Raw genomic sequence first — 22,418 nt, 5'->3', positions numbered from 1 at the left:
TTGTAAAGGCGCAGACAATGACCTACATGTAGACAGACATCTGTCAAAAAATTTCTAAGAAATTAAGGACCTCTATTGACGCTTTGAGAATTAAATGTAGGAGAAAATGTAATCAAAGCAGTATGAAGACTTTCTTTGAAGAGGGGGTGGAATATAATAAAGGCCTGCAGTTGTTTAGATACATGTGACTGACATTAAGAATCCATTGATGTTGACAAATTGCATGCCCTCTGAAGGTTCAAACACTTTAGAGACTATTTCGCCCTCGTAGACAAGAACGTTATAATTGGTCAGATTTTGATTTATGGGTTGTATTCAATGGTTTCTGCTTGAGCACTTAATCTTGTCTCTCATTTCTCAATTCAATTTAAATAACCTTAAATTTGCTAGTTAAATTTAACGAAATGTCATAAAATTTATAGTTTGTCTGACCTTTTTGCATGTAACTTTGTCTATTGTTGCACAATTCAATTTAAGACAAAACTAAATCGGCTAGCTCAGTTTCTCGGAAGGAATTCGTAAAATTTATTGCAGTCCTTTTTCCTATTACTTTGTCGCTTACTTGGCATTTCAAATTTCGACGAAGCTAAAGGCCTTAGTTTAATGTCCCGGAATTCTATAAACCCATATGTCTAGATGGTGTAGATTAATATCTTATGTTGTATCATAGCTTTGTTTGGTTTTAAATTGTTGGAACTTGCGGGTGCATGCAACTTCAAAAGGAAAAAATTATTGTTGTGTTTTGCTTTAACATGCCAACAATTTCCTTATTGTTTTAAAATAAGCACATCGGCAATTTCTTAAGTTTCAGATAAAAAATAGCATAAATCTTTCCTCGAATTTTTTTTTGGTTTTTCTGCTCTTCTTTACAATAAAAGTTCTGGACATTAAGTCTTTTTAATGTCTAAAAAAAGTTATTTGAAAGCTGAGTTATGAGAAATGGCTTTGAAGAGGCGAATTGAATAGTTGCTTGATTTGAAAATTCATCTTGACATTAAATTCTTGAAATGCGCAGTTCACGTACAATTTATACGGCTTGTCTGTGGAAGTTTTTAATTCTGTTAGCGTTTATTTTTGGAATTTACTGCTCAATTGGATTCTACAGAAAGGTCAGGTGACATATTTTGGTTTGAAATTATGTTAAAAACTCCAGGTGTTATGAAACAACAAGTAAAAATTGGACTCATCTAGTGTGAGTGAATGCCAGTCGGAAAACTACGCTAGAAACTAACACATTGTTTGTTAGAAAATCATAGCCATTCTAAATCTGTTAATAATTTAAAGTAGTGAGTTTTTTTTGTCAAAAAATTAAAAACTACTGAAAAGTACTTTACTTCCAAAAAATTACGTGTAGTATGAACAAAAGGTACTGCCAATTGAGTATAGATGTATTGCTCATTCTCGATTAATCTGCCGTAACGCAGTCATTCAATTTTTTAAAAAAAATATGTTGGCACCCAAAGAAATCTTCTGATTGTACCATTTTTTAATTTGATCTCAGTAAATTACAGTCCTCAACTTCTATTTGGTGCAAAAATATGCTTGAATTTAGTTCTTGTTCTTGATGTGCAGAGAAAAATCCTGCCCTCGACTTTGGCTTGATCTTAAAATTTTGGCGTGGAGTTTGGTTCTACAAAAGAGCATGTCATACTATAGAGAGCACATGTCGAAAAACATTGTTTTTGTTGCAAAAACTATTGCTACAAAATTTTTCCAAAACATACACGTAACTTTAATAATTATAGGCATCCCTATAAGGACGCTGTTAAAAAAACTGTTTTGTTTCCAAGAGCCTATCGAAGGAGTTCAAAACGAGTTCAAAAGGAGTTCATTTTGTCAAGTGATTTAAGACAAATTCTACATCAAACTAAAAAGACATTTGCAGCTAAAACCATGTTCGTTCTCTCCAAAACAGATTTTCTTCAGTAACTCTTCCTTACCATTTTTGTGAAGATTCAGAAATTTACGGCTAAAAAGTTTCCCTTCGACCCAATTCAAAACTTTTGGCTCTTCGACGAAGTTGGTCTGATAAATCAAGAAGACTCTAAGTTGCACACGAAACTGTAGGTAAACCGTTTCTGTCTGATTTTGGCCTCCCAACTGCCTTTGTAATAAAAAACAACGATTTCCTATCATTTGTTTAAAACGCCGCTCACTTTATTATTGCCTGTGTATAACTGATTTTAGCAACAACTCAGATAATAAATCTCACATGCCTGGAGATGTGAACAACTGATTTTAGCGTCTTATTTTCAAACTTGCTCATTAAAATCATGTTTGGGGTGACCGGTTGAAAAAAAATTCACATGCCCAGTCATTGTTTGATAGCGTACAATAGAATTGGTTTCACGCAGATTTTCAAAAATCTGTTCATTGGTAGCATATTAATTAGTAAACGCAATTGATAGAAAACAGAACAAACTTTCTGGAACCTTTTTCACAAAGTTCATGCGGTATTTTAACTTCAATTTGTCATCAATGACAGTACCCAAGTAAATGCGCTTGGTGCCAAACACTGGGTGCTTAATTTTTGAATCGCTGAGTGTAAACTTGTTGCTGGAAAAATATGCGGTGACCTTATCTAATTTGCTAATGGGATCTTATCATATCCAATAAATTATGCAGGGAAACAACAGTAATTTGTTGGTTAGTGAACTTCTTCAAATAATGAGCTAAATGTTTAACGCCTTGTCATATCTATTATTCTGGCGATTATTAAATCCTTTTGTTCATTCATTAAAAAAATTGGTTCAAGGCAGTAAATGTCACGCAATTTTGTTTTATTTTCTTGTGGCGATACTGTATAGGTAATAATTGTTCACAGACTGTGCTTGTTTTAGGTTTCAGGGGCATTAGAACACATAATTTAATTACTACGGCTACCATCCAGATATGGAATTACAAAGAGCAGCCTCATTTTTAAGGCAAAAAGTTGACAAACTTTTGTTTGTGTTGCTGATGTGATTTTGAAAACATCTTCTCTTTGTTAAAGAAGTAGCTCAACTTGAACTCACTCTCCCTGGGATTTAAAATTTTATTTTTCGCCTTAACATTAATCACTCGGTTTTGCGACTTTTCAACCAGTTTAAAGAATTGTTTAGTTGGAACCGTAGCAAAAAGCTATATTTTTTCATTGTTATACACGTTTGTGAGCAAACCATGATCATTAGGCAATTTTCCTGGCAAATAAATTTTGAGATTTTCAGATCCCAGTGAAACGAAACTTGATACACCTTGCCCGGATATGCAAGATCTTGACAGTCTTGACAAAACATGGATTATCTTACCAAGATCTTGATAGGACAAAATTTCTTGGTACATCTTGATGAGATCTTGCCATGATCTTATCAAGCTCTATCAACAAAATTTCTTGATAAAACTTACCAAGATCATGGTAAAACATGGCAACAAAATTGTCACTGAAATTGAGAGGCGTAATAAATGATCAAAGTGTTGTGATTGCTTTTTTCCGGGACATTATGTTTTTAAAAAACTCTTTTCAAGATTTTTCGCATTTAAACAGACGTTTTTGTCCTCGGATTCTCGAATCCGCTTCTGTTAGTCATATATCAACAAACATACGTTTCAAACCTACTAACAACAGTTTTTAATTTTTTCGGGCTTTTTTTAGTATCGATTTGGTCACAAACACACAAAAATTGTGATATGTTAAAGTCTGTAAACAAATGAATGTAAAGTGGATCAAAGACGCTTTTCGACATAAAACGAACTGATATATGTTTTCTAAAGCAGAATGAGCAAAGATAGGTCCCAAGGCAAGTTCAATCTCATTACACAGTTCACAATTAATTCATTCAGTAGAACTGCAGAATTGTTACTTTCAAATCAGTTGACAACTTTTGTTATTTCTTAGAAAAAACTCTTTTGTCCTCTGCTCTCTCTCTCTCTCTCTCTCTCTCTCTCTCTCTCTCTCTCCAAATGCAAATAATCGACCTACTACATCGCTAAACTTAATATTTTGCCTCTATGAACTCAGTATAAAATCAGAATGTAATGATTGCTCTTGTTCTCAACTTTATATTTTTTAATTGCTCTCTTCAAGGCTTTTCAAAGAAAATCTCATTTTGGCACATAAGGTTTTCAAAACTTTTGTTGAATCAATTCAAGGAATTAATTGTTCTGTTTTCAGAGAGAGAAAAGGAAAAGGTTTAATGTGTTCTCTATTTTCCTGGGCCAAGTTATTTTTTTTAACGTACTGTTATCTTTAACGAACTGTCTGTTTTATTGAATCGAATGTAGAAAAATATTCCGGCAGCAAACCAGATATTTGGTATTATTGCTTCTGATCTATTGTCTTGTCTACTTTTGACACCATTTCTGATTAGATTTTATTCTGTTCGAAATCCACGTTTGATCAGATCTTTGCACGCTTGCACTGAATGTCGATGAAACTCATACAAACTGTCTGTCGATTTCTATGCGTTCCCATCTGCGTTTCATTTGACTCGTGTTTTTGGAACCACTTCTTCCAAGAGTTTTGCGCCACCCTGATTTAAACTTCGATGTGCTCGGAGTTAGTTATCTCTGATCAGATTTTCGGAAATTTTTATAATCAGATCTTCCTGCAAAAATCACTCCTGATCACAATATCCCAAAATCAAAATAATCTTTAAGTATACTAAATGCACACCAATTTCGAGAAATTTTATTTCAAAAACATGTTATTTTGGGTACTTGGGCCGCTCAATGCTGTTTTGATCAGAGGTCGCTTTTGTTTGTGGCTGCGGTCTGGGAATCCTAAATCTCAAGCAAAATATAATTTTGAAGGTCGATCTTTAAAATGTGATGAGAGCAAAATATTGGCTTCAAAATGAGGATTTATTTGCTGGTATTACTCCTCCTTAGAGTGATGTGTTCGCAAAATGGACGTACTCAAAGCCGCTCTGCAGAGCTCCCTTTGAAGGACATCTTTGTGTTGTTTGGGGAGCATCAATCAATAAATCATAGGTTGACATGGTAATTGTTGCTCTTTTTGTGGTACTCAAAATTCTCTTCAAACGTACTTCAACAAACTTGCACCATTAATGTTGTTAGAATAGGGAGAAAAGAGGGGAAATATTGTAAAATTGGAGGCTTGTACACCGTTAGTCCCTCTTTATTTGTTAATGTGGATGCAAAATGAGTAGCTTAATGCAGAAAATTGTGAATGAATTGTGATGAAAATTGAGGGTGTCATTAAAATTTTACCATGCAGATATAGTTTTCATCGCATCGTGACGTTGTTTCATAGACAAGCTCAACAGTGAACGATGTTAAGCCAATTTTGTCAAAACAAAAGATTGTAAGTTTGAATTTTTTCTCAATTTAAAATTTTAATGAAGGTGTTTTCTCACGATTTTCTTACTAAAGCTTTGAAAAATTACAAAATAGAAATCACTTTGAATTTGAAAAAAACCAGTGATAAACATATAAGAATCAAGAACAAGACGTTTTGAAAACATAACTCATTAGACAAATGTTTGAGAATACTAACAGAAAGGAATAATTTTCCGGAAAAATTTTGTTTTTTTTTTCATTCGTTCGAAATTTTTTGAGGGTTTTTTTTGTCAAATTTAAAAAAATCAAAAAATTAGAAAACGCCTCTTCGGTAAGCATTATAAATATTTTCATTTTTTTGTAATCTCAGTTGATGGGTGCAAACACACATATCATCAACTCCTTTTTGATATCTAGCTCGAAATAGTTCTTGTTATTTTCTTACCAGTTTGAAAAGTCAAAAAATTCTTTGTGATCTTGAATCTGAACAACTAAAGGTTATCAAAATTTTGCTTACGGGTGGCCCCTTATTTTGGAGGCACTATTATTGGACATCTCGATCGAAACACTTTTGCTGCAATTTAACAGATTAAGCAAACAAAGAACAGTTCACCGTTTTAGGTGGGAGTCGACCCGTTATATCTAGGATGCCAGAGCTTGACATTTGTTCCAGATTCATTATATCATGACGTAATGCAACAGGAAGTTTGTATCAGTTCAAAATTTTCAAACAGCGATCAATCTTATCAATTGCAATTGCCACGAATGCTGCAGGAGACATGTTACATTTCAAACGACCTGGCCAAAATTGAACAAAACGTTCTGAACTGTCACAAAAAGCCAAAAAACAGCTGTCCAACTGGAAACTTTTGCTTTAAAGAAGTTTTAGTTGCAATCTTGATTTATCATAACGTTCTTGAGAGATTGGAGCTATTTTTGCGTCATTTCAACCAACTTATGCAGTCAATAGATGACCTTCACCTTGTTGTTTCAACGCTAACTTCTGATGAGAATACAGTCCGCAGAGCAATTCAAAGGTTCTTTAGGAAAAAATCCAGGAAGAGAATTTATTTGGTAAGATATTTCCAATATTTACAGACATGAAGCTCTTCATATGCCAGAACAACAATTGAAATTGTGGCGTAGGACATTAGAGGGAAGCTTGATTAGGCGAAGCTAATTTTTTTTAGCTAGTAGGCAAAAATTTTCAACTAACATTTTGTGGAAAATAGATGAAAATCAATGATAGATGGTACCTCAAAATCACCTTGACGCTATAATGTTCTCAAGTTTTCCTAACAATGCTCCTTACATGATTATGAGTGCTTATATAATGTTATATTTTTCGCACTATTGCATTATCTCAACAACCTTCGGAAATACCAGGGAAAATGACATTGGAGAATTTTGCAAGCAAACAAATGGAGAACGTGAAAATTTTGTGCTTTTTTAAATATTTGGAGAGCTATTTGGTGCGCAAAAGATAGAGAAAAAAGTTGACATAATTTGTAGACGGCTGAAAACAAAAATGCTGCAAATGCTCAATATTTATATAACTTTTGAATCGATTTTTGTACGCTTCTATCATGTAAAGAAAATTTTCAGGGACAGTTGAGTACTTTATGGCGCCAAGTAGAATTTGAAGTTCGTTTATACACCACAAACAAAATCTTAGTGGAAAATTTTCACCTAATGCTACAAAAGTTGGCTTTGCCTAATCGAGTTTTCGCTTAATATCCCATCCCATTGAAACCTTCTCTACTTGAACAGATATCTATAGCAGTAGTGAAGTTTTCTTTACCTGTTAATGATAAATATCGCGTGCTATCTAGTAATAGTCCGGCTCGTAGAAACATAATTATTTTTCTTTTTCAATCTTTCGAGTACAGCTATTCGGATCGCGATATTACCTTTGAGGTCGTCAAATAGGACCCAAGAGCATTAGACCAAACAAAAATTCAAACGCCTATTTTTGCAAAACGGAGAATCAAATGTTGTACAACATTTTCTGGGCATCCTTCTGCATTCAGTTTTCTTTTACAAAACGAGATTGCTTGTTCCCAACAAAAAGCAAAATAATCAGGAAAAATTAGCAGGTCGCGTCAAAGTTTTCGTACTTTTGCTTTGGAAAAAGTTTCAAATAGTTTGTCTCTTTTCCTATATGAACAGTGAATTCAAAAAACACTATGGTTTTTGAGGTGTTTAAAATAATTTTTGAATAATGGGATATAAGAAACGGAAAATTATGAACAAAATTTACGAATGAAATGCTGGGGTCAAAAATAGACCAAAATTGAAAAAAAAACAATTCTAAATGCCAAAGCAGGATGCTTTAACATTTGAAGGTGGGAATCTGACGCTCTGGTTTTGCACTGAATCTGTTAAAATCTAGTTGTTTTCGATTTTTTCGTTTGTTCATGGAATCTAAAGTCCATGTCTACATATAACATATAACATTACATTTTGTCCTCTGAATAGGTGTAAAGGTGCTAAAACACTCTTTCGAACAATGTTAATTCATCATAATATCGATAAGGCAACTGTATTCAACACGTATCGAGGCAAAAAGCCCCTCTCCATGGCCCGGCAAATCTAGCTTGATCTTTTTTAGCAGGTATTTTGTCTGAGTCGATTTTCGACTCAGATTGGTCACCGATACGTTTTCGAAACATAAAAATATTAAGCCTAAAAAGAGCGCAATCGATTCAGTATATTAGTAGGCTCAACGAAAATTATGTTTAACGAACTTTTTCCGACCTTTCTACGTATATTAGAAGAGATTTTGTGTGCATTTAAACGGTTAAGCAATTACGTAATCCTTTCTCGCTTTAAATTCGTCGCTGCTCTTTTATTTAAATAGCGCATTGTTCATTTACGCGGTAACATCCTCCGGCCCGGAAGAAAATGTTGAGAGGATCGGTACAAGTTTAACGAGTGGGCGGACGAGCGATCCGGATGACGTGCGTAAGACGGCGGAGCGGGCGACGCTGTCGGAGCCGTACCGAAGTTCCTCAATCCGAGCGGTTGGATAGTAACCCCTAGGGTTGCTTTCTTCAACGATCCAAACTAAATCACCGACCTTGAGGTGCTGCTCGGCAGGCGTCTGCCACTTAGATCTACGGTTCAACGCAGGTACATACTCCTTGAGCCAACGTGCCCAAATCGCATTGGCGTATGACTGTGCACGGGCGTATCGCTTACGATGATCGAACTCGTCGACGCCAACGATAGACGGAATTCTGGTTGCTTGGTTACCGAGTAGAAAATGATTAGGTGTTATAGCGCCTAGGTCGGACGGGTCGGCGCTTACGGGCGTTAAGGGACGTGAGTTTAGTGCGTATTCGACAAGACAAAAAGTAGTGTTCAACACCTCATCTGTGAGGCGACGCGTACCGAGGATAGTGTACAGTACTCTTTTAAAACTTCGAACTAGCCTCTCCCAGATGCCACCTTGGTGTGGCGCACTGGGTGGATTGAACCTCCACTTAATGCCCTTATGTGCAAGTTCGGTGGCAATGTTAAGCGTATTCCATTTTTCCACACATTCACGGAGTTCTTTCTCCGCTCCAATGAAGTTCGTACCATTATCCGACCAAATCATAGCAGGAGTACCCCGACGGGAGACGAACCGCTCCACTCCCATTACACAAGAACTAGTGTCCATGGACGGGACAACTTCAACATGGACAGCACGAGTAGTGAGACAAGTGAAGAGAAATCCCCACCTCTTCTCGGTAGTCCGACGAACTGTGACGTAGAATGGGCCGAAGTAATCAACCCCGGTGTTGGTAAAGGGAGGAGACTGGTATGCCAGTCTCTCCTTTGGGAGGTCTGCCATGATAGGTTGAATGGTTGCTGCACGGAACTTTCTACACAACACGCAGTTTGATTTGATGGAACGCAGTGTGGAACGTAGTTTTAGGATGGCATAACGTTCCTGTACCTTTGACCTTAAGTAATCAATGCCCTGATGATGATTCTTCAAATGAGTATGCCGCAGAAACAGTTTAACAAAAGTATGACGTGCATCCAGCACGATAGGATGCTTAGTGTCAAAGTCAATTTCCACTAGCCGTCGGAGTCGACCAGAAGAACGGATGAGACCATGAGGTCCAATAAACGGAGTAAACTGAGCAATGCGGCTGCTCTTCTTAACGGATTTGTTGTCAAGAAGATCCTTTCTTTCAGTATTAAAGGACTCTCCCTGAACCAAGTACTGGAGATGACGCTCGGCTTCGTCAAGCTCAACAGGGTCGGCTATGCTGCCGTCTATGGTACGGTAACTTTCATGAGATGGTAAAAGACGGAGCATATATGCGGTGACACGAAGTAATTTTTGATAAGAACTGAACTTGTCAAACGGGATTAGATTAATACTTTGTTCCTTAGGGGGCTTGGTTACGGATGCGGCTAAAGATGAGATGGAGTCATCATCTTGTTCCTTGGTTACAGCGCCGAGCTTGATGTTATCAACGACGTCAGTATTTGGTACAAAAGGGAATTGCTTAGTTCTCAAGAAGTCAGGACCCCTCACCCAGCTACTTGATTGCAAAACTTCAGCGGACATACCACGCGTGCCAGCATCTGCCGGATTATCACAAGTGGCGACGTGGTTCCATTGGTCAACGCTGGTGTTCTCCAGGATTTCACTAACCCGATTTGCAATGAAGATGGAGTGTTTGTTTGTTGAGTTTATCCACTGCAAGACGATTGTACTGTCTGTCCACATAAAGACTTTGTCCACAGTAACTGTTAATGCTCGACAGATTTCCCTTTTTAAACGGGCAGCGAGGAGAGCGGCTTGTAATTCCAACTTGGGAACTGTCATTACCTTCATAGGTGCAACGCGGGCCTTGCCCAAGACAAACGCCAGCTCTGTTATAATCTTCCCGGAGGAGCAAGTTACTTGAGCCCTAAGAAATCCTACTGCACTGAATACGTCTTGCGAGCTATCACCAAACATGTGGAGTTCAAGGTGTTGGAATGGTCCTGAAAAGTAACTTCTCGGTATAGTGATCTCAGCTAACCGCGGCAGTTCAACACACCAGGCAAGGAATCTGTCAACTGTGTCTTTAGGTAACTCGTCATCCCAACTTTGTCCATTGACACGCCAAATGTCTTTCAAGATTAACCGAGCACCAACAGTGAAAGGTGCGACAAGACCAATTGGGTCGTAGACCTTTGACACAAGACTTAAGACCAAGCGCTGTGTTAAACTTTTCGTGATGGTGCTGTTAGTACCCCTACTCACAACCAGAGTATCGTTGTTGTGATCCCACTTAAGCCCAAGCACGTGCATTGATTCCTCCTTTGATGAAACGATGACCTTCGGTTCAGTGGATTGAGCAGACCCATCAATTCGGTCAGCAAGATCTGGTACATTGCTTACAAACTTAGTAAGCTTGAACCCACCTAGATGGAGAAGATGTACCAATTCCTTCGACCTAATGAGGGCCCTCTCGGGGGATTCCACTGAGTCCAAGTAATCGTCCATGTAGAAGTTCTCGAGGACGGCTTTCGCAGCTTCTGGGTACTCCTTAGCATTATCGCGTGCCGTGCGCTGAAGTGCGTAGTTGGCGCAGGTGGGTGAATCTTTTGCCCCAAAGATGTGGCGCGTATACTGGTGTACCACAACATTTGATGTGGGGTCCTCCCGCCACAAAAAGCGCAATGATGTTTGATCACATGGCAACACTCCAACTTGGAGGAACATTCCCTCGATGTCGGCGGATACGGCAAATGGATGTTGTCTGAACCGTAGGAGTACATAGATTAGGTTTTGTAGTAGGTCGGGTCCGGTAAGTAATGACTTATTAAGAGATGCGCCATGGAATTTTGCTGCTCCGTTTAGTACCCTACGAACCTTACCCGGCTTGTTCGGGTTAACAACCGGATGGTGTGGTAGGTACCACTCTCGTTCCGAGCGACTTTCCACCTTATGAGCATCTTTGACCCTTACTACGTAGCCTTTGTCTAAGTCCTCTTTGATGGTATTCGAGTATTTTTCCCTTAATGTCTGATCTTTCGTTAGCCGCTTTTCCAAAGACTTTAATTGAACAAGTGCTGAGAAATAATTGTTGGGCAGTTCGATGTTATCTTCAGCCCATAGCATTCCGACATCGTACCTTTTTCCATTATGCACGGTGGTGTTTTCAAGAATTTCATGCGCACGTGCATCCGATGCGGATCGTGGGTCTACTTGCTTAAGTGCGCCGTACGACTCCATGTCGTACCAAGATTTTACCTGACTAGCGAGTTCAAAATCCTGCTCCAAATTAGCTTTGAAACAAGTCGAGACTAAACCTGAAGACGACGGTAGAGGGCCGCTTAGAACCCAACCTAAGGGCAAGCGAACAGCGAAGGGCGAGGACTTCTCGTCGGCAGCGAAGTACTCTAACGGGCGGATGGCATGATACACATCCTGTCCAAGTATCATCTCGATGTTTCCATAGCAATACGTAACTGGGTCTAGAACTGCTAGGTGCGGGTATGTTTCCTGAAGTGCTTTAATGTTAATGACATCGGCGCCTACATTCAAATTTTCCTTTACGTAAGGGCTTACTTTAAATGGTTCAAATGATTGGTTGTCGCGTGGTGTTACAATTAGTTCAACTAACTTAGTGTCTACGACCTCCTCGGTATTTATACCCTTGACTGTTAATTTCAATGCTGTACCGTGCAAACCAAGTCTATTTGCAAGATCATTGGACACCCAAGAGTTACTGCAAGCGGTATCGCACAAAACTAAAGCCGTGGTATCTTTACCGGAAGAGCTCTTCAAATGTAATTCAGTCACCTGAAGGAGGCCTTTCACATTACTCACAGATGACAAAGTGGTGGTCTTACTCGATGATTGGACACTAGGAAGTTTACTTTGATTTGCGCCAGCATTAGAATTACTGTTGTTGCCGTTTGGAGGGGATTTTGATGGATAAACCCTCTCAGCTCCATGAAGAAGTGTGTTATGGGAGCTGTTGCAACCGTCCTTCCTGCATTTCCTGGGGTTTGGGCATTGCCTGAACATATGCTTTTCTCTCAAACATGAGAAACACAGTTTTGCTTCCGCCACTACCTTTGCTCGCTGAGTGGGAGACTTTTCTTTAAATACCCTACACTCCCAGATGCGGTGATTGCCTTTACACACGATGCAGCGAGGGGTTGCAGGCGTTGCCGATGTTGAGGCTGGTCTCTGAGTGCCCTTAGTTTGTGTATTAGCAGCAAAAGTTCTTGAGGCAACTTTGGTCTTTACTACTGAGTTGGTGTTATCCTCAGTTCTTGCCTTCGATGAAGTTTGTTTCATTAAATCATGTGCCTCGGCCTTCTCCTTCAACCAATCGTTGAAGTCAAGGAGTGTTGGCTTAACCCAATGTTTCTTCACTGTGAAGAGTGACCAAGACTCTTTCAGATTGGGCGGCAATTTTTGCACAGCCGTGTTGAGAAGTGAGGCGCTCTTTAGGTCCGCGTCATATGAAAGTGATTTAAAGACCCCAACAAGACTGGAAATTGTTGCAGAATAGTTTATGATGTTGTCACTATTGTGCATCTTTAGTGGTGGAAAAGAGCTGAGTTTTTCTAAGTGTGCACTGACTACTGCCTGTGGTTGGCCAAATTTACGTTCGAGTGTCTTAAGTGCGTCCTTATACATTACACCGCAGTATGCGAACTCAGCGATGGCGGTTTTAGCTTTTCCAGTTACAAGAGTTTTTAGGTATGTTAACTTGACGTCATCAGTCAAGGACTGTGCGTCTATGGCGCTTTTAAACTGTCCGAACCATTCGTGCCACTGCAGGGGATCACCGTTGTACTGTGACAACTTCCACTCGGGCAGTGGATCGTTCTTCTTACAAGTAATTGCATCCGCCAACTGCTTTATCAAATCCGCAGAGTCCAAAGAAGGAGCCGAAGGTGTGGGATGCGGCGGGCCACCCCAACACAACGGGTTCGGAACGGTAGCTCCATACGTTGGCGGAATGATCGGAGTGACAAAGGTGGGGGCGGTACCTGTGGAAGAACTAAATGGATTCGCTTGCATGAAGTCTGATGTTACGTAATTTTGAGCGCCTGCTGCTGCTTGTACATGAGAGGAGCGGTGCGATGTAGATATATGAGGGTTGATTAACGGGACCGGTTGTACGGTGTATAAGTTTGCGGATGATCGTACAAGTGGTACTGCATTAGATGGGACTGCTGCTGGAAAACGCCAGACATTTGGATCTGGAGGAGCGGGAGGTGCGTGGGTTATGGGTACAAAATTTTGGGGCTGAAAACTCTTTTGTGGAGGTGGTGGATGAATTAATTGAGGCACGAAATTGTTTGCGGAGGAAATGAATTGTGCAGGCGGAGAATGGGGCAGCAGATTGACATTATTTGTCACGGGGTTAGTGGCGTGTAGTGGGGGTGCTTGTGGTGGCGAAGGAGGAAAGCGGAATGCTGGTGGGATTGACGGGAATTGCGGTAGTACGGGGTTTAAAACGGGTGATGTGGGGGCTGGTACATTTATGTGTGCTTGTGGTGGATTAGGTGCTAGAGGAGCATTAACGATTGCATTTAAAGGTGGTGAACGCGGAGGGCTGACTAAATTCAACTGTCCCGGCATGCTCGACCTGCGCGGGAACTGATGATCTAATTTTAAACCATCGAAGTGCATTGTTGCTTGAGACAGTTGTCGGGCTGTGTTTGGGGCTTTTAGTTGAGTTGGCATACCAAAGTTTACTGGTGATGGAGGCGTATATTGAGGCTGTTGCTGTTCTTGCATGATGTTGTTTGCATTATGTGCTTCATTGGTTACATTGGTTCTAGTACTTGGTTCTTGCGGCTCATGGACAGGGAGGTTGATGTTAGCCTCAACTTGACCATGAGTATTGAGATTAGAGTGTGACTTTGGAAGCTGAGCTGAAGAAGGTCGTTGGACAATTGCTTGGTTGGATTGGGCGATGGAACCAGAAAAGTGCAAACTCGGTTCGTTTGCAACATCTGCCATGTTCCCGGCCGGTGACGAATTAACCCAATCTTGAACAAGTTTCTTGCTCTTGACTGAACTTCTTTCGGTAAAGAGCCCACTCATTTCGCTTGTATTAGACCCGTCTGTTGCTGATTTTGTCATCAACTCAATTTCCTCAAGGGCTGCAGCAGCTACTTCCTTGCGATGATCCTCCTCAAGCTGCTCAATTTCTAATTCCCGCAATTTCGTTTGTTTTTCAATTTCAAGACGTTGTCTAGCAATGCGAAGCTTTGCCTCATGTTGTTTCTCAAGTTCCTCCCTTTTTAGTCTTGATAATTCTAATTCTCGTTGACGCTGACTTGATCTTTTTGAGGAAGTCATATGCGAACCTGATCTTGAGTGGTGAGAGGTATACATCTCTGCCTTCTCTTTGTCTTGGACCGAATTGATATACCCTCGAGCAGCAGCAATGAACTCGTCAGTTTTCTTTGTTACAGTCTCTAACCATTTCTCAAGATTCTTACAGGCAGCGTCTGGATCTTCAGTCTTCTGTGCCAGATCAAAGAGCTCTTCATTCTTATCAACTACTCTAGTAAAAGCATCCTTGCACTTAACAATCAGACGTTCGATCTTAACTTTCCTGTCTTGCTTATCAACAGCATTGTTAATTTCACCATAGATGTTATAAAGTTCAGCCTCTAATTTTGCCCTCGCACTATAAAGTTTGTTGAATTTGTCCTGCAAAGTTGTCATGGTCTTATCAAAACAGGAGCCACAAGTTTAATTTAGTACTACTATAAAGTACACAGACATGCAACAGCACAACACAAATGGGTTATACCGAACCCTAGTGTGACGGTTTGCCTAGCAAACCGCAAAGGAGCAAAGATGTTCGTCGAGTACAATAGTACCCGGCGAAAGAAAGAAAGAACGGTGCGCAGGAAGCGCGAAAAGGGGCAGAACGGGAGACGGGACGGACGAGACAGAGGTGGATTTGGAAGAAAAGCCGAGGGTGGTTTTGGAGGAGGTGGCTTCGGAGGAAATGACGAGAGTGAAGGCGGATTCGGGGGAAACCGAGGTGGATTTGGAGGAAAATCTGAAGGTGGCGCAGCTCGGGAGCAGAGGGAAGGATGGACGTGCTCCTGTGGATCGACCAACTTTATGGATCGTACCTCATGCAGAAAATGCAGAGAGAGTCGACCTGAGGGTGCAGGCGCTAGTTCAGCCGGGAGATTTGGCGGTGGAGCTGATGGTGGTGGAAATCGCGGGAGACCTGGAGATTGGAACTGTTCCTGCGGTTTCAAGAATTTCGCCAATCGTAATACATGCAAGGAATGTCAGGCCGAAAAACGAAAAGGGGGCAGAACGGGAGACGGGACGGACGGGAAGAGACGCCGAACGATTAACGCACGACGCAACGGGGAACCGGACGGACAAACGGGAGCGTCGGGCGAAAAGCGCGCGACGAAGCGGGAAAATGGCACGGGCGGGGCGGAAACGTCGGGCGGATGGCGCGCGACGAAACGGGAAAACGGCACGGGCGGGGCGGAAAAGTCGGGCGGATGGCGCGCGACGAAACGGGAAAACGGCACGGGCGGGGCGGAAAAGGCGGGCGGATGGCGCGCGACGAAACGGGAAAACTGGCACGGGCGGGGCGGAAACGTCGGGCGGATGGCGCGCGACGAAACGGGAAAACTGGCACGGGCGGGGCGGAAACGGCGGGCGGATGGCGCGCGACGAAACGGGATAACTGGCACGGGCGGGGCGGAAACGTCGGGCGGATGGCGCGCGACGAAACGGGAAAACTGGCACGGGCGGGGCGGAAACCCCAAGCGAGGAGGCGGGAAGATCGATGCTAACAGACCACAGCAACAACTCAACCAAACAAGCTAGCCGTAACTCCAGAATAAACTTAAGTCACACCCTAGAAAGAAGGAGACGAGCTACTGCCAGGTACACTAGCACAAATCATTATGGGGCTTTAACAACGGCATCAAAACATTAAACATGAAACAATTTACGGCAACAGTGTAGTATAACCAAAAGTCGAAAAGGTCAGGAACTTTACTAGCCGTAACTCCAGAACAAACTTAATTCACACCCTAGCAAACCACCCTACCCAGACAACAAAAGTGCATACTATAAATTAATAAAGGTACAACAAATTGCTAGCAAACAAGTGTGGTGAAAGTCACGAAACAAACCAGCCGTAACTCCAGAATGAACTTAAGTCACACCCTAGCAAGGAATGAGACTACACAACAAACCAGCATACTAGCAGAGAAATTTTACTACAGCAGAAACTCAACATACTACATCATACAACAGATAAACGGGGGATAGAAGGAAACAAAGTGACAAGGAAACAAAAGAACGGAAGCGGAAACTGAAACCAGATAAACTGCGAAAAACGGATGGTAGTGAAAAACTCGAAGAATGGGGAGAGCGAAACGTTTAGTAAAGCGCTATCGGAGAGAACCAACCACAAACTAACCCGTAACTCGTGAGTTAACTAAGTCACACCGCCAGTCAGCGGGTAGACTCCACAACAGCGCAAGACTAAGTGACATTCAGGTTATCAAAGGCTTGTGTGAGTTCCGCCTCCTCGAACGCATGACGGGTGCGAAGCGTTTTACGACGGCGCTTTGAAAGTTTCTTCGGTCGCGAGCGTGTTATCAAGGACCGGAGGTTGTTCTTATGAGCTAAGACTATAGTGAGTGTTTTCAGCTCAAGCGCAGGCCTTTGGTGTAATGCTCTGTACTCTTTAAGTAAACTAAGATCTTTCTGTTTACGTTTAGACACAATGTCTTTCACTAAATGGATGGTAACTAGAGTACTACGCTTGAGCTGATTGTAAATATCAGGAGTTCCCTCTCTGGTGCAATACACTATAGCTTCTATGCGCTCCTGATACTTTTCAAGCACTTCAATAAGCTGCGAAGGTGTTAAAGGCTTATTGTTGTTACTGCGATGACGGGACAATGAATTGTTCACCACATCATGCCATATAACTAGCCTCTTTTTATCACGGAAGAAGTGACTCAATTGAAATTGCGCGGTTTTTCGGACTTTCAAAGCGTTAGGATTAAAACTCAGACCCGGTAATGCGTAAACGTTACGTTTGTAACGATTTTGTGTTACTTGAGGCGCAGTTTTTATGGCGTGATGAAGTGAACTTGCAGCTAATATGAAAACCATATAATGTTTTTACAACATAATTGATTTGAGCTTTGCTCAAACTCCGAACCTTGATGTTAAATGCACAATTTTTTGCGAGTTACCAAGAATAAGCGCTTATTTTTTTAAAAAAAATCAGTTATCTGATTCTTTTTTTTTTCCAAAATTTGAAAATCTTGACCAAACTCTTAATTATACTCTTTTTTATACAAGTGTTCTATCTGCTATCTATCAACGCTTTATATAAATTTTTTGCAAAATTTTTTTCAAGTTTGGTCAATTTTTTCAAACTTTTTTTTTTTCGGTCGCTTCGCCTAAAGGTGTAATAGACTTACCCAAGTACCAACCTTCACCCCGATTTGGTCAATTCTAAATTTTGACCAAAAATTTTCAAAATTGATGTTTTTCAACAAAAAATGTTTGTGGGGTGGGTTATCGGTGACCGGTGAACTCAAAAAAATTTGTTATATGGGATAGGAAATGGGTTCTGGGGGGCTAGATTTGCCGGTTAAGTAATCAATTTAATGCAATAGCAAAGATTTGATGAAAGTTTATTGGATGAGTCTTACAGTTTTTTTTTCTCAGCCTGTGATCCGTCAGTTCCAGTGGAGTCACTATTCCTCGTAATTGAACTGTGCATTCGTCACCATCCTCTGAATCATATCTGATCTCTGGAATTCTGGCATCCCTAACCAATCTGTCAAACAAGCTGAGCAGGAACTATAAAAATCAGCCGTACGTCGGCAGAGATAACTGTAACACCGTTCTCCGATCCCATTGATTGTTGTTCAAACCAAACCCAAAGTCGTTCTTTCTATTTCGAAAGTCGGGTCGGCGAAAGAACGGGAATGAAAAGGGCATATGCAAATTAACGTTCTTCAAATTCAAACTTTGCCCTATTTTCTAAGATCCAAGCCATAAAACTGCACTAAACAAATAAATATTATATAATCCGACGTAATATAGTTCAGTCTGGAGTGCAAGCTCAGTACCAATCGCTAACTAGTTTAAAAGATCCAATAGGTTAGTCTGTTAAGTCAATAACCAAGTCAAGTTTCAGATCCGGGTGTAGACAAGTCTAAATACCGTCGGAGGCTTCCAGACTCACAGTGCAGAACTCCGGCTAACGAAAGTACACATTAAATTCAGCTGTCCACATTAAATTGTGTACACAATAAATTCAGCTCTCCGTCTATTTAGTAAGTTTATCACACGAAAATGCTGGTTCTTAAGCAATCGCGGCACCAAAATAAAGGTGCTAAAACACTCTTTCGAACAATGTTAATTCATCATAATATCGATAAGGCAACTGTATTCAACACGTATCGAGGCAAAAAGCCCCTCTCCATGGCCCGGCAAATCTAGCTTGATCTTTTTTAGCAGGTATTTTGTCTGAGTCGATTTTCGACTCAGATTGGTCACCGATACGTTTTCGAAACATAAAAATATTAAGCCTAAAAAGAGCGCAATCGATTCAGTATATTAGTAGGCTCAACGAAAATTATGTTTAACGAACTTTTTCCGACCTTTCTACGTATATTAGAAGAGATTTTGTGTGCATTTAAACGGTTAAGCAATTACGTAATCCTTTCTCGCTTTAAATTCGTCGCTGCTCTTTTATTTAAATAGCGCATTGTTCATTTACGCGGTAACAAGGTGTTTAAAGAAATGTTCCAATAGATATTTGCGATATAATTCGCTTCAGGAAAGTCGTTTCTGAAAAGGAGGAATAGTAGAGGTCCCAGAATTGAGCGATGTGGGGCGTCACTTGTGGCATTTCGACTACTTTCTGTTGATGTTTCGAAAGTGTCTACTATTCCTAAGAGAGAATTTTGAAATACTTGATATATTTTTTAATCGTGAAATTTTTAGACGATCGTATTTTATGAAGCAGTGTTAATATTTGTTTGCTATTTTGACTAATTTGGCTTAACAGATCTGTCTTTTCCTCTCCGGCGGTTTTGGCCACATGAACAATGAATTGAAGCATGAAATGTTCAATGTAGCATCAATTTCAGCTTTTACTGTTATTTAAACCGACGCTTTCGAGCAATATTTTGATTATCACAGGATTAAAACCCAACAGGTTCTTTTAAATGATTTTATTAAACTAAATCATCTGAGCTCTGATTAGTTAACCTTGGTAATAATCTTCGGCATTTAGGAAGCTCAATATGAGCAAACACTTCAATCATTAATTTTTTCCTACATTTTTAGAAATTGCTCCTGAATTAAAGCATTATATCTGTTTTCAGGCACTCGACAATTCTGAACAATTTTCACGTGGACGTCTCATCAACCAAGGGGCCGACAAAGCCACCCAGGCTTTAGGGCCAGACTTGAAACTCTTCTTTACAGATGTCGACGTCATATCAACTCTTACGTTTATACAAAGATGCAAATCTTTTACCCTAAAATCTAAAAGTATATATTTTCCCATATTATGGAGTCAAAATAGACCACGTGATCAAGTTTCTCACAAAAATTTGAACTACAATCTGGAAAAAGACTTTTCATTCCATCAGAATAGTTCCAGTGGTTGGTGGCAGAAATATGGATATGGAATGTTTTGCATTACAAACACCGATTTCTACAATTTGGGAAAAGTTGACGAGTTTTTCGGTTGGGGTAAAGAGGATGCGAACTTTGCACGCAAAGCGTTGAAAAGCAGTCTGGCCGTTTTTAGAGGACATGATCCAGGGTTGTATCATAAGTGGCATCCGAAGAAATGTTCCTGGGAAGATAAACAAAATACAGCTGCATGGCATTACTGGATTACTGGGATAAATTTGTGCGAAAAGTCTATGAGCAGAAATAGAAAGTACTTTTACAGAGTTTCTTAGCTTGAAATTGCTGCAGCCCTTTTGGAAGCTTTGCTGTAGAGTTAATTGACACAATTGTATTTCAATTGATTTATATAAACTTTTTGTTTTGTTCGTTTTTCAAATCCAATTTCATACAAAAATTCTCAGCTTGATTCTCAACCACTCTTTTGATTTCCTGCACTTAACTATCTAGATTGCTTATGATAGCAAATAAGATTATTGAGGAAAGAAGCCAGGTTGAGATCCCAAGCCAAAAAGTGTATATCCGGACCGAAGATGAACGTCGTGGGTTTAAAACTACACAGTCTCGACACAAAGAAGGAAACACTAAAGTTTGGACCTGAATGCATAAAATTCTGACCAAAGGCTCATAGCCTTGTGGGGAAAAATGGAGAAGCGATAGTGATGCAAAGAATCGTGCTAATGTGCCGACAAAACAGAAAGCCAAAATGAACCTGAAATCAAACAATTCGAAAAATTATGAGCAAAAAAAATAGGTCGTGGTTTCATTTTTTGTACGTAGCTTTTATAGAATTTGAATATCTTCGAAAAATTAATCGAGTTTGTGTTCACAGGTCACAAGTAACGACAGAAGATTTCCATATGAAAAAAAAATATGTTATCGCATTATATAAACCACCCCTACAAAACCTGATAAGGCCAAAGCAAAACATTTAGAGTCTGTCAAATCAGCAGAGCAAATTGACAAAAAAGTTTGTATTTATCTGAAAATTTAAAAGAAATGACACATCACATTCCAATTACAAAAAAGCAATAGAAGTGCAACGTTAGATGTATTCAGGAATATTTCATTAAAAACATTTTTATTCCCAATTAGTTGTAACAATTGGTATTAATTTGTTTTTTTTTTGGCTAGCTTGACCAAGAACCAACTAGAAGGAAGATATAAGGAACTAATAAGTAGTTACTAAAATTGCAAACTGTTGCAAACGATGGGTTTCTAATTTGGATGCCTAATTTTTTTTTCTGTTCTAGAGCTTTTAGCTGAACAGGTAGCTTATTCCTGTCTTGAAAAGTTTTTGACAATCGATCGTTTGAGTTTGGAGTTAAAAAATAGTTTACTAGTTCTTTTTGGCTCTTTTATACTCCAAGTAGGGAGTGTGTTATATTCTGGTTGTCTAAATGATGGATTGCTCTAAATATTCTGTTGTCCTTTTTTCAGGTTTCAAAAGTAGCTCAGTAATTTCCATTTGAGTGAGTTCTCTAAAATCAAGATGGAAATTAATTTTCAGGTCTCGCATTGATTCCATCTTTTACGACATAACTTGCCCGAAAACTCCAATTTTATGACCTGTCTAAGAATAAAGTCAAGTTTTTGTCTATTGAGTGAAAAAATAGTGCAGAATAAAGTAAATGGCTCAATACGAAAGCGTTTAAAACTGTTTTCACAAGTGAAAAAGGGATGCAATTTCAAAATGTAAATATGGTTTTATTTCCCTGACTGTTTTTTAAAGAGCTGTTTTACTTCTTCTTGAAAATCTAAGTTATTAACCAGATGCACTATTTGATAACTGACAAACTGGGATTATTAAATGACTTCATAACCGATGATTAATTAACTACGTTGTTTTGCTTATTTTTGCAGTCTGAATGTAACCAACTATCTCATTGAGTTATCTAATTGTAACTGCAGGCTAATAACAAATTTTGAGCAGATGAATGTTTTGCTCAAGATCTTTATTACTTTTTTTACAATTCAAAGAATTTGAATTGTATTGGGGCGCTGTCTTTTTTTTAAGATCTGTTCACACATTTTCATGATTTTTGAAGTCAAATTGGAGTAGTGATTTTGGTCACGCCGAAACAGGAAATGGAGCGAAAAAGCGAGTGGTTTTGCGGCGTGAAATTTTTCATTCTAATTTTAAAGTAGAGTGAGAATACGGTGTTTGAACAAAAATTCGCTTTATCGATAGTGGTTTTTTGTTCACATGCGGCAATTTCACTTTGATTATTTCTGTTTTTCGATTTTTTGGATCGGACTTTTTTCTAAATGGTTTTCCCAATCGATTCATAGTCCGTTCTAGGTCTAGTTTTCTGTTTAGTCAATGAAAATTCTTTGAATTGAACGTCAGGACTTGTCCTGCTATGTTTTTCTATTTCTGGTGCTCTTGCAAGAAACAATGTTTAGTACAGATAATGGACTAACTCACTCTATTTTTCAAAGTGGTCTCCCATGC

General features: G+C 39.7%; 1 protein-coding gene across 4 annotated transcripts; it reads left to right on the top strand.

The window, feature by feature from the left end:
- The first annotated feature begins 291 nt into the window (after positions 1–291).
- On the top strand, positions 292–20,358 carry LOC142340913 (chondroitin sulfate N-acetylgalactosaminyltransferase 1-like). 4 transcript variants are annotated; one of them, XM_075391691.1, is made up of 4 exons: positions 292–345; positions 952–1,109; positions 5,899–6,351; positions 19,651–20,358. In XM_075391691.1, the coding sequence occupies exons 2-4, from the start codon at positions 1,008–1,010 to the stop codon at positions 20,236–20,238; spliced, it is 1,143 nt and encodes a 380-aa protein (XP_075247806.1). In that variant the 5' UTR covers positions 292–345; positions 952–1,007; the 3' UTR covers positions 20,239–20,358. The 4 variants fall into 4 exon arrangements, with proteins under 4 accessions (XP_075247806.1, XP_075247804.1, XP_075247805.1 ...); XM_075391689.1 differs by lacking the exon at positions 292–345 and adding an exon at positions 376–553 and having other exon boundaries at positions 926–1,109; XM_075391690.1 differs by lacking the exon at positions 292–345 and adding an exon at positions 377–421 and having other exon boundaries at positions 926–1,109.
- Positions 20,359–22,418: the final 2,060 nt, after the last annotated feature.

The sequence above is a fragment of the Convolutriloba macropyga genome, chromosome 6 (genome assembly GCF_964194025.1).
Source record: "Convolutriloba macropyga chromosome 6, txConMacr16.3, whole genome shotgun sequence".
Lineage (NCBI taxonomy): Eukaryota > Metazoa > Xenacoelomorpha > Acoela > Convolutidae > Convolutriloba > Convolutriloba macropyga.
This window is presented reverse-complemented; position numbering and strand designations above follow the sequence as displayed.